At 37.8% G+C, this 12,947-nt stretch overlaps 2 protein-coding genes across 16 annotated transcripts in view; one reads left to right on the forward strand and one right to left on the reverse strand.

Annotated features, from left to right (window-relative positions):
- LOC144597857 (5'-AMP-activated protein kinase subunit beta-2-like) overlaps positions 1–7,705 on the forward strand; it is a 28,246-nt gene extending 20,541 nt beyond the window's left edge. The window contains exons 6-8 of the mRNA XM_078407564.1: positions 2,642–2,775; positions 3,599–3,667; positions 5,221–7,705. Coding sequence (XP_078263690.1) covers positions 2,642–2,775; positions 3,599–3,667; positions 5,221–5,298 — 281 coding nt within the window. The 3' untranslated portion in view covers positions 5,299–7,705. The remainder of the gene's footprint in view (positions 1–2,641; positions 2,776–3,598; positions 3,668–5,220) is intronic.
- Positions 3,928–12,947, reverse strand: part of pde4dip (phosphodiesterase 4D interacting protein) — a 367,097-nt gene continuing 358,077 nt past the window's right edge. For 13 of the 15 annotated variants that reach the window (XM_078407559.1, XM_078407562.1, XM_078407548.1 and 10 more), the window contains 2 exons: positions 12,128–12,179; positions 3,928–10,028 (listed from right to left, as the gene is read on the reverse strand). In XM_078407559.1, coding sequence (XP_078263685.1) covers positions 9,865–10,028; positions 12,128–12,179 — 216 coding nt within the window. In that variant the 3' untranslated portion in view covers positions 3,928–9,864. The remainder of the gene's footprint in view (positions 10,029–12,127; positions 12,180–12,947) is intronic. The other 2 variants (XM_078407549.1, XM_078407555.1) reach the window with 2 other exon arrangements.

Here is a 12,947-nt window from a genome sequence, read left to right on the forward strand (position 1 = left end):
GTTTTGGCTGATATCTTGGTCATGGCAATAACTGGACAGCTCAAATTGGCCTCAGCAGCTCTTGGTTAAGAAGAGGATAAATAAATCAAAAATCCTGCTTCATTGACTCCCATAAATATGGTTAATAATTGTATAACAAATATGTATCCCAGTGTTAACAAAGAAGTATAAACAGTAGGACATAGAATAGGCTATTTAACACTCTTGGCCTAATCTGCAGCTAACACAGATATGACTGATCAACCAGTCAGTACCCATTTTCAACCTTCAGTCCACATCTTTTGATTCCTGAGGCACTATTAAATATATTGACCTCCTTCTTGAATATATTTAATAACTTGGTCTCCACTGCCTTCTGTGTAGAGAATTACAGAGGAGAATCGTCATGTGGATGAATACATTTCTCCGGATCCTGATTCTAATTGGCATACCCTATTTCTGAATTTCTGGCCCTTGGTTCTGGATTCTCCAGCCACCAAGAACTTCCTCCCTATGTTCTGTTAAGTCTTGTTAGAATTTTACATGTTTTTACACAATCCCTCTTTTTTTCCCCATACTCTTGTGTTAATAAATGTGATAATCGAACCAAATGTAACATTTTCAAGTTTAGGAACAACACAAATCTTGTTGAGGGGAGGTGTCTGTGTGAGATGTACATAGGCTGTAAAGATGTTCCAATATGATTTTGACACGGTGCATGAGTAGACCTAACAGACCCATCTTTTCTCATACTCCTGTCTCTGACGAATTGGACTAGTAACCCTCTGTTCCTCCACCTCTGTGGCTGGAATCTTATTCCTCAGATAAGGAGAACAAACCAGTGTACACAACTCCAGATGGGGCCTTAAGCTGCCATAAGACATCCTTGCTCCTGTGCTCAAATCATACCATTTGGCTTTGTAAATGCAGGTTTGCTTTCAGTGACTGGCTTACAAGGACATCCAGGTATCATCACACCTTCTCTTTTCCTAATCAATCGCTATTTAGATAATCTGCATTTGTTGTATTAAAACCAAGGTGGATAACCACACAATTATCCAGGTTAAACTGCATCTACCATACATTTGCCCACTCATACACAATGTCAAAATCAAAGTGGAACATCTTTACATCCTCTGCAGATCTCACACAGCACCCTCCCCTCCCACCTACAAGATTTGAGTTGTTTGTAATCTTAGAAATGTTACATTTGGTTCTGTTATCAAATTTATTAACATTTATTATAAATGACTTGGGCCAAAGCACTGATCCCTGCAGTGTTCCCATAGACACCTCTACCACCTGGAAAAATACCTTTTTATTTTTACTCTTTATTTTTTGTTTTCAACCAATTCTTAATCCATGCCAGTATATTACAGTACGTTGTTTAATTTTACACACAAGCTTCTTAATTGGATTATCATCAAAAGCCTTTTGAATATCCAAATACACCAAGCACACCAGTTCTCTATAATTACATACTCAAAATTCTATTATTTGTTTGGCACAATATCCCTTACTAATCATCCTCCAACATTTCCGTCACCTCCAACGGGACCCCACTACTGGCCACATCTTCCCATCTCCTCCCCTTTCTGTGGTCCGCAGAGACCGTTCCCTCCATAACTCTTTGGTCCACTCATCCCTTCTTACCCAAACCACCCCATCACCGGGCACTTTCCCGTGCAACCGCAGGAGATGCAACACCTGTCCCTTTACCTCCCCCTGAACTCCATCCAAGGACCCAAACAGTCTTTCCAGGCGAGTTCACCTGCACCTCCTCCAACCTCATCTATTGTATCCGCTGCTCTAGATGTCAACTTATTTGCACCGGCAAAACCAAGCGCAGGCTCGGCGATCGTTACGCTCAACACCTTCGCTCAGACCGCCTCAACCAACCTGATCTCCCGGTGGCTGAGCACTTCAACTCCCCCTCCCACTCCCAGTCTGACCTTTCTGTCATGGGTCTCCTCCAGTGCCATAGTGCGGCCCACCGGAAATTGGAGGAACTGCACCTCATATTTCGCTTGGGCAGCTTGCAGCCCAGCGGTATGAACATTGACTTCTCCAACTTTAGATAGTTCCCCTGTCCCTCTCTTCCCCTCCCCCTTCCTAGTTTGCCCTCTATCTTCCTGTCTCCACCTATATCCTTCCTTTGTCCCGCCCACCTGACATCAGTCTGAAGAAGGGTCTCGACCCAAAACGTCACCCATTCCTTCTCTCCTGAGATGCTACCTGACCTGCTGAGTTACTCCAGCATTTTGTGAAATAAATACCTTTGATTTGTGCCAGCACCTGCAGTTATTTTCTTACCTTACATAAATCATGCTGACTTTGCCCAGTCCAATTACTACTTTCCAAGTATTCTGCCAATACTTTGCAATTTTTTTACTAAAACAGTGGAATCAGATAGTATGTTGGCTGTGTCCACAGAGCTGCTCCTTCCTGTCTCTTTGCCACTGTACTGTGACTCTATCTATCTGGTAGGACAGAATGTAGTCACGGATTTGTAGAATGGAGCAAAATTCATCTGCTCCAGATGTGCCCTCCATTGCACACCTGGAGTGCATGGAATGATCCTGTTTTGGGATCCATTGTGTGCATTATTTTTTTTTTGATAGATTAGTTATATTGTGTTGACAGAATATGCTGTTTGTTTCAGATTTGTCAAGCTCCCCTCCTGGACCATACCATCAGGAGATGTATGAGTTAAGGCCTGAAGAACGCTTTAAGGCACCTCCTATTTTACCTCCTCATCTGCTCCAAGTCATTCTGAACAAGGACACACACATTTCGGTAAGTCGTTAAATAAGTGTAATCTAAAGAGCGGCACAGTGGTGCAGCTGTAGAGCTGCTGCCTCCAGTGCAGAGATCAGGGTTCAATCTTGACCTCGGGTGCTGTATGTGTGGAGTTTGCACGTTCTCCCGGTGAACACATGCGTTCCCTCCCCCGGAACTCCAGTTTTTCTCTCACATCCCAAAGATGTGCATGTTTGTAGGTTCATTGCCTAAAAGATCTGTAAATTGCTCCTAGTGTGTAGGGAGTGGATGCAAAGGTGATATAATATAGAGCTAATCAATGCTAAAGGGTAATCAGTGGACTTGGTGGATTGAAGGGCATGTTTCCACACTGTATCTCTAAAACTAAAATTTGTCACGAGACTCTAATCCTTGGAGCAGGAAAAATGTTCCCAAGGTTGGGCGAGTCCAGAACCAAGGGCCACAGTCTTAGAATAAAGGGGAGGCTATTTAAAACTGAGGTGAGAAGGAACTTTTTCACCCAGAGAGTTGTGAATTTGTGGAATTCTCTGCCACAGAGGGCAGTGGAGGCCAAATCATGTGGGGGCTCGTGGAATCAAGGGATATAGGGAGAAGTTGGGCACAGGTTACTGATTGTGGATGATCAGCCATGATCACAATGAATGGCGATGCTGGCTCGAAGGGCCGAATGGCCTCCTCCTGCACCTATTTTCTACGTTTCTGTGTATGCAATGTTTAGAAATCTGCGGAAATCATGTTCCATATTTTTGGGTTCAACCCATGTATTAATCTTGTTAAAACAATGAAAATGGGCTGTAAATCAGTCCTCGTAACCAATTGCTCGATTTTCTTTGTCCAGTGTGATCCTGCTTTACTCCCTGAACCAAACCACGTAATGCTGAATCATCTCTATGCACTTTCTATAAAAGTAAGTTTGTTAACGTTGTCAAATTTTATTCTGAATGAAGTATAATCTCTGTGGAAATGTGCCTATTTTCCAGCTATTTTAAATGCATCACAACTATTAATTAACTGTTCACTACTAACTTTGTGCAGAGTGCAAAAAAAAACTGGAGAGATTTTAAGACAGGATACTTAGCTAGTTATTAAAAACAATTAATGGAGGTTAATTATACCAAGCTGATGTTTATGAAAATACTTTATTCCATTAATCACATAATCCACTGATGGAAGTTGTTTTCCAACTCTCACTGTCCTGTGCATGATGCCATGCAACATGGAAGTTTAAAGTGAGATTATTAGATCCTCCTGTAGATCCAAATGATTCCAGGTCATCCTGAAGATCCAGATCAATTTGGAATGAATTTTAATTAGGATGTGCTGCCTTCATGTCTGAGTACCGAACAACAATGTGATATGTCAAGATAGTTACTGTGTTCGGAAATTATACATTTAGAAGTTGCAGATTGTGTCTTTTGAAGATGAATATATTTCTGATTTAGTATATTTGCAGACTCCAGGTATTGGCCAAAGGCAATTGGCCAAGCCTCTTGGTGTCAAAATATTAGAGCCTTTGACCACCTTGTTTGTGAAGACCAGGATGATGCACAATTGTATTATATAACTTTGATTTACAATTGTTTTCATGACTTCTGCACATTCTCTAATAATTTCTTCACGTCGAGTGTCAGCTCAGTTGCGATATTTGAAAGTGGCTGTTTTTAGCTTTTATTGCTTTCATCTAATGATTCATCCTTAACTTTGGAAGACCTACTTGAATTTATGGACCAATATTCATGATCATGGGATGCTGTAAAAGTTTGGCAGCCAATGAAGCACATTTTTTGGAGGGCACGTGTAAAAAATACCGCACTCACGATACACATTGCAAGCTCCCACAAACCTTAGATTAGAGAGTTGTCATGGCTAAACTTGCATGCTTTCTCCAAATGCTCTAGTTTCCTCCTATATCCCAAAGGTGTGCTGATTGATGGGCTACTGTAAATTACCCCAAATATAGTAAGTGGCAGGAGAATTGGGGCTGAGATAATGGCATATGGGGGATACAGTGAAATAAATGGGGGAATGGGATTGATGGCATTGCCTTGAGGGTTAGTGTAGAATTGAATATTTCCTCTTTTTGTGGTGGGGAAGAATGAAATAAGATTATGCCATTCGTTACGTGAGCCATTTTCTTTTCACCAGGATATTAATGTCTTCTTAACTTATTATGCTTTATCTTTCTAGTTCCAAGATTTGTGATGTTTGACAATAATTGTAGGAAAGTTTAAAAATGCACCACTGTATCCTAATGTCATCTTTGGTTTCCAAAGCTACTGGACCTCTAATTTGATAATCCTGCGGGTTTTCAATTTCCTGATGTCCAAATAAGTCAAATGTACTGAGAAGTGCACTTTTAAAGACTTTTTTACTGTTTTAATTCATTTATTGTTCCAATGCAAGAACAACCATGTATTAATTACTTTGTTATTGCATTTTCACCATGTTTTTCTGTCCTAGGATGGAGTGATGGTTCTCAGTGCTACACATCGATATAAGAAGAAATATGTTACTACTTTATTGTACAAGCCAATCTGATCTTTTATCTCTGTAACCAGCATGCCAGAATGGTAAACAAATGCCCATGTTAGTTGGCTGTTCAGTGATGGAGCTTCATTTGGACTTTAGCAGTTGTGTTGATTGCCTTCTACATAATCGCTACAAGCACTTTACCAGATTGAGGTACATGTTCAACACTGAATTTTATTGCATCAGTTATGACAATGCAGTTTGTCAATGTAGATTGCATTTGTAAATCAAGAGATCATCTCGGTCATGATGAGCTGTTACACCAGGAAAAGTTTACAGTTGGAGTTCAAAAGATTTTATATTTATATACCTTAAAATAGACTATTTGGTATTTAATAAATATTGCATTTTACTTGGAGATGTGATCCAGTCTATTTTAATAAACCTAATTGTTTGGGTTTGGTTTGGATTGGATTGAAACTTCTTCATGTTTCCTACGTGTAAGGAAATTCTGCTTTTGCATTGAGGTGTTTTTAAACACACAGATTCTGCTTTATATCTGTGTGCCTACTCATTTGATGTAGATTTTTAAATATTAATGTTTCCAGAAGGGACGTTATTCATTGTATTGGTTTGCAAGCTGTGAAGTGCTTCAGGTAACGGATCTCATCTGAATTGGCAAATATATTTGCAATATTGTTAACAAACCAACAAACACAATAATTTGCAGTCTGTGTCATTAGAGTTAAAATATTATAAAATACTTAGATCAAGAACTTGTTTGCAGGTAGATGTGGTTTATTTTATAGTTAATTAAGGAGGAGAGTTACAAACCAAGAGGGGTTCGACCTGTGAAATGGGCAGATAATTTAACACTGAAGTGATGCATTTTGATGGTAGAGGCAATGACAAACAAATCATACAATTTTGAAAAAGAGTGAAAGAACAGAGAAAGCTGATGGAATTTCTGAGACCTGTTTTAATTTAATTTTAAGTATAAGGGAAACGGTGTTTATATTGAAGGCATAGAGTTCAAAACCAAATAAATGAATGTATGTTGAAACATTGATTCGGCCTCATCCGGTGTAGCATGTTCTGGGCAGCAAACTAGAAAGAATATTCTAGGGATTAAGTGAAGGTATGGAAGAAATTTACCAGTGTTATCAGTGAATGGGAGACTTCAGATACTTTAAAAGAATGGGGAATCAGGGACTGTTGTCCTTGGAGCAAAGATGATTAGGAAGAGTTTTGATCTGGACATGAAAAATCATGAATAGATTTAATGGAGTAAGTAAAGGAAAAACTATGTTCAGTAACGTGGCAGATGAATTGGTAACCATGGGGAACAGGTTCAAGGCAATAAAAAATTGAGGTGGTGTGGAAACATTTCTTTTTATCGAGCAGTTGTAATGGAAGCAGGTTCAATAGTAACTTTTAAAAAAAGGGAATAAATTATTGGGGTAAAAGGAAAGGGGCTAGGATTCAAAGGATAACTCTCTCAAAGGGCAGGCAGGGAGTGCTGAATGGCATCATAATATGCAATGACTATAATGCTGAAATGTCAATAATATTTACCAAAGGTTGTTCTCCACTTTGCATGTGTGACCTGATTTTGTGGCACAGAAAGAGCAGCTGAGGGAATAGAAGAACATCATATCTACAGAACGTGATTGAGGTCAGTGGGGAACATTGGAACTAATTTTATTTATATTTTGGAAGTTCTTCAGGCCATACTGATTGGATTGTGATGCTGTTTACAGTAAAAGTAAGTGGCAACATAGACCTACTGCTTCAAATTTATTTTTGTAGAAATGCCAGCAGTCATTCCTGTTTAGAATGCAAGTGTTCCTGAAAAACATTTAATATTAATCATCACTTAAAATAAACTCTGAAGTCTAAGTGGACAGATCTGAAAGAACTTCCTTGTTTGAACGTTGTACATTTTACGATCAGAGTGTGGCGTTCTTCTACAACTGATGAATGAACTAATAATTGGATTGACTTGACTTGACAAATGGCAGCCAGCGTACAAGTATTTTTGTAATCCGCTGCCATATTCTAACAGGAGGAATGGAGCACTATAGTACTGAAGTACAAGGCAAATTTATACATTTGATACTTCTGGCATATTATGCAAAAAAATCATCCTACATCCATTTCTCTTTTGACAGCAGTTTCCTTATTGTTTCAAAGTGACATTCCAGGGAAGGCACAGTAAAATGATTTTCCTAGGCCTGTGTGATTATTTTGTGCAATACAGAAGCCTTATATTGATGATCTGCACAATTTTATGATTGGATGCCAAATGTTTTCTCCCTCTTGATCTCTGCTGAGTAGAAAAAGGTATAGGTTTACATGTTTGTGAAATAGCATGAATATTTATTCATTTATAGAGACTACTGAAGTGTGAAGTTTTTAATGTATACATATGTGTGTATTATGAGATTTTAATACAAATAAAATATCTCAGCTGATTGAAAATGCGTTTCGTAGTGCATTAACCTACCATCTGATCTCTCTTTGCATTCCCACCCTCTCCATCAGCATAGGCCCTAAATAGATAACCTATATTTTGGGTGTCCAAATTACTCAGTTCTCGTTAATCTCAAAAGAATTTTGCAGATTTTCACACCTGCTTTAAGGTAGAGGTCAACCTGATAATGCTGAGACTGGAAATGTGCTGTTGTCTTCAGTTTCCTGACTTGGGAACAATTCTTTTATTTTGAAAATTAAGTGTGAATTAAAGAATAGTGAGAAGGAGAGGTCAAAGCATTAAAGATCAGCTTGTAGCACCTGTTAGAATAAATTAATTAGGAGCTGTAATTAGGGCTTGACTGACTGAACACCTTGAAATATTTGAGACGACTAAAGAGCCAGCATGTAATTTGTAAAACATTGGGTTTGCTTGCCTAATTATTTTTTAAAAGGAAACATCAATGCATGTTCGGCTCAGACATCAAGGGCCAAAAGGCTTGTTCCCGTGCTGTACTGTTCATGTTCTTAAACTACAGAAACATTACAGAAGTTAAACAGCCATTGAGTATTCAATGTTTTTTTAAATTTGTTGAACAGAGAAAGCAAACTATTCTTTCAGATGTCAAATAAACAACTTCACAAATTTCATTTTCGCAGAACAGCTTTCTTAAAACAATCCAGGAACAACGATCTTTACTTCCCAGGATTGAACTATACATACATGCTACAATCCACCATATTACTGAATGTATATACACTGGGAAAATATATACAGTGTGAAGGACAAACACTAAATATTGATCAGTATATACGCTTTATACAGTGTACAACAATGCTGTAAGGGCACATACTGCATCATATGATTTTTAGTAACCTTTATGTTAATTGTTTGCACCTTAAAAACATGCTTCAATGCAGTTGTGCCAATTATCAGTTATCACCAATTATCTTTATGCCTTTGGTAAAACAGATTTAATCTGAGTTCCCAGGAAATCAATTATAAGAACTGATTTGACAATTATGATTCTTAATGGGGAAAATTCTTCAGTTCAGTGGGGAAACAAAAATGTTCTTCATAATAATTAGAACAATGGCACATCAGTAACACATATGAATACAGCTAACAAACCATACATCTGTTCAATGTAGTTTTGTAATATGTACACACTAGTTGCATGTGCAGATGTATTAGCTATTTATAACAAGCAGCAAACAATTCCATATAAACTACAACCTTTTCTTAACACCATAGATTTGCCATCATATACAGCTCACACAAAAAAAATGCTAGTGCTACAAAAGTTATCCACTACGTATTTCTAATAAGTGTACAATAGTAAATACAGAGTCACCAGCATTGTCTTAACTCTGCACCGTACTCTCACCCACCACGCTGTGTTTTTGAATAAAAACTCAGAAATGTCATGATGCTAGATCATGTTGTTGAGGTTTATAAGATCGCTTTTATCTTATTCCAGTGTTTGGCCAAACTAATGTTACAGCTTTGGCATCAGTGGCAAATTTATTGCACATACCCATTTTTTTTTGTTTATGCTTAGTGAACATTCTATCCTGTCTTAAATGTTGTACAGCTCTATTTTTCCAGTTATGGCCAGGATATATCTTTCTGTTATAAATTACACATTCAAATTGCAGGACACTATTCACCAAAGCTATCATTGGGCTCAAAGCATTTTCTGGAACTGGTGTTTTTTTTCATAATAAATACATCCATGTTAATATATACCAACTCAATGCAGCTCTTGACATTAAGAGTTTTTCTTAGGTGTTGAACCAGCATGATTAAACGTTACATGCAAATCTCACACTGAGCTTTATAAGTTTAATATTGCATTTCAAATGAGTCTCTAAAACTGCTAGGGGCAAAAAACATCAGCATCTTACGGTAAATGTATTTTGACCCACAACAAACAAGACTTCCCGCTTCAGATTTATAGGTAAAACAATGAATGTTGGCTGAATTTTTGTTTTATGTAGGATCATCAGGGAGCCACCATTAGATTTAGATTATGCAGAATAATTCTTTCTGGAGGCACAAAAGAATAAATTTACTTCTCCTTGTCCCAAGTTATTTTGGTAGAATAAGATTCCAAGATCATTGTTTAGCTTTCTTTTTGAGAGAGAATGGGAAGTACTACTTCAGTAGTTTGCAATGTGTCCGACTCGCGCCAGGTTGGGGCCATTTCCTTTAATCTTCCCAGGCAGTGAATTTTGACCCAGGCTTCGTGTTTCAGCTTCAGGATACATCTGATTCATGAAGTTCCAATCTCTGGGACGGATGTAACCAAGTGTTGAGATTTCTGCTGAAAATTAATCAGGTCGAACAAAATAATTACCTTAGACATGGAGAAGCAATGTAAAATATGAAAACACAAAATAGATAAAACAGGAATGTACTGACGAGAAAGGAATGATTCAACATGTAAAAATTGTGCTGATATAATGAGTGATTGTGCCAAAGACAACTTTCTGAACTTCACAGTTTCTCAATCTCTTTGACGGTCTCTAAAGTTCAAAAACACAACTAAATAAAGTTGAGGAAAATCATATGCTGCAGTTTTTAATTAACTGATAGTAGTAAATTTATAAGAATATGTATTTTAACTTCCTTTTGCATGAAATATAAATACTATCAGATATATGGGTTAGAGGGATATGACTCAAATGTAGGTGAATGGGACTGGCCCAAAATGCCAATTTGAGAGGCACTCTCTTCCGGCTGTACAAACATTAACAATAGTGGACAGTTGGGCAATGGGCTAACATAGATTCAGTCATTGCAAATTTATCATTCAGACTAGGAAACGTTTCAGTCACAAAACAGCATTATCAATCTGAAGCTGTTTTAGCTAACATTTCAAGGAAAAGACAGTTTAGTTGGTGTATTCTCCATATTTCTGGGTACCACATATTATTACCCAGTAAAGTGTGCAAAGAAGATTTCCTGAAATAGTATCTGTGATGAAGAACTTTCATTATGAGAGAAGCCCTCTAAAGCTAAAATTCAGAGAAGCTTCAGAGAATTAATAAGAAAAAGCTGTTTCTTATAGTCAGATAGGTAACTAATTAACAGATTTAGGAAATTTGCAAAATAACCAGGAATGAGGGGAGAAAGATTTTCTTTGTAGTTGCTTTGAGATGTTATGATTTGGAGTACACCAATAAAAAGGGTGGTAGGAAAAGATTCAGTATTAACTTCCAGCAGGGAGTTGGATAAATATTTTAAAGGAAAACAACAGCAGTGCGTCGTGGAATGAGAAGTGAAATAAGCCTGATTGGATTACTCATCAAGGACACGATGGGCTAAATGACCTTGCCTACTCTGAAATTTCCCTCCTAAAATGTGCTCAGCACCATTAAGATAAATGCTAAAACCTGCCACCTGTCCTAAATGCATCAGTGTCGTGATTGATATTGCTCTTGTGGAATACCTTGAGATATTTCACAGCATTAAAAGCACTGGACAATGTAAATACACGTATGGTCCTTTGTCGATCTCAGATTTAGATAACTGCAGAGTTTTAGGGAACACAATATGTAGGTCTAGGATCATCAGTTCACTGAATGCCATTGGCTGAATGGTTGAAATCTATAGCTCAAATCTACCATCAAATCTGGGGTTTATCTTGTTGCTCTTTCCAGTAACAACATAAATTGCGATTTAACTAGTTCTTTGTGGATTATGGAAGTTTAAATAGCAATCGAAAGGTCATAAGCGATAATAGAATTAGGCCATTCAGCCCATCAAGTCTACTCTGCCATTCAATCATGGCTGATCTATCTCTCCCTCCTAACCACATTCTCCTGCCTTCACCTCATAATCTCTGACATCTGTACTAATCAAAAATCTATCTAACTCTGCCTTAAAATTTCAAATGACGGCCTCTACAGCCTTCTGTGGCAAAGAATTCCACAGATTCACTACCCTCTGACTAAATAAATTTCTCCTCATCTCCTTCCTAAAAGAACATCCTTGTGGAAATTGTAATGTGGACATTGATTAGGAGTAGGCCAATGCTCTGCTGGTTCATGGCCCATGTCCTTGGGCTTCCAGCCACACCCCTATGATACTGTAGTATCAGGGATATATATCTACAATAGTGTGTATTTGAGATTCAGACCACCATAAAAAGTTATTGTGTAACCTGTTTCACCTAATCGACTATAATCATTTCTAGATAACTGAGATTATCCATAAGAAGCCTTTTCAAGCATTGATAAGCACCTTACACTTTCATGTGGAGCAGCATGAAAACAGTTAGATGTAAATGAGAAAATGGCAGGCAACATACCTGACACATGCAACGATTTTACAGGTAGCAGTGTTAACAGTCCACAAAGAGACAGAAGCTATCTGATCGCTCATAGCACATGCTAACAATAATAAAGCATTATTACCAACCTTTGTTGTCATTTTGGGAAGTTTTAGCACCAGAAATTGTGCAATCATTCATCTGAATGGACTCACAAAAGAAACAAAGGCACACAGGGAAAAGAAAGTCAGAAAGGAGAAGCAGTAGCTTTATACGATCATCTATCTCCAGTCTGATTGAGCAAGGTCAATCTCTCATTCCTAACCTTTCAAGTGATATGCCCCTCTTGACTTAAGCTAGGGTAATATCCTTTGAGGACTAGAAATCATTTAATGCTTCACCAACAGATCCTTTGTTAAAATACGAGAATGTGCAGTGTTTATGGAGAGGCTTTTACCCCCAGGTTACAGAGAGTCTTATGTACGATGATCCTGATACTGTTCTACACATTGTTAACATGTCACTGGATAGCTATGAACAGTGGCCAATCCGATTGAAATCCCACTATTGTGATTCATGGAATCGAGGAAATGTAGCCCTTCATTAGCAGAGATCAGAGCAGCAACTGATACTAAGAATTTTTTAACTTATACAATTTAAAGGACTTTAAAATTAAACACTTGAAAAACATACTAGATCATATAAATCCCAGGGCCCTAAAGGTTTATTAGCTGTTAATCATTTCGATTGGAAAGAAATAAAAAGCCGCGAGCAAAGGCCCAGTGGAGTCTCATGATTAAATCGGAATTCCTTTTCCTGCCAAGTGCTGTACAAGTTAAATGTTGGAAGTCAATTCTTCTCCTAAAGCAGCGTGGCATCCTCAATTCTCTTATGATTGGTCCATGCAAGTGAACTGTTCTGTTTTTATGGTCTATTATAAAAGGCAAATGCAAGGTTATTATTGGGTTG

Source organism: Rhinoraja longicauda, chromosome 11 (assembly GCF_053455715.1).
Source record: "Rhinoraja longicauda isolate Sanriku21f chromosome 11, sRhiLon1.1, whole genome shotgun sequence".
Classification (NCBI taxonomy): Eukaryota; Metazoa; Chordata; class Chondrichthyes; order Rajiformes; family Arhynchobatidae; genus Rhinoraja; species Rhinoraja longicauda.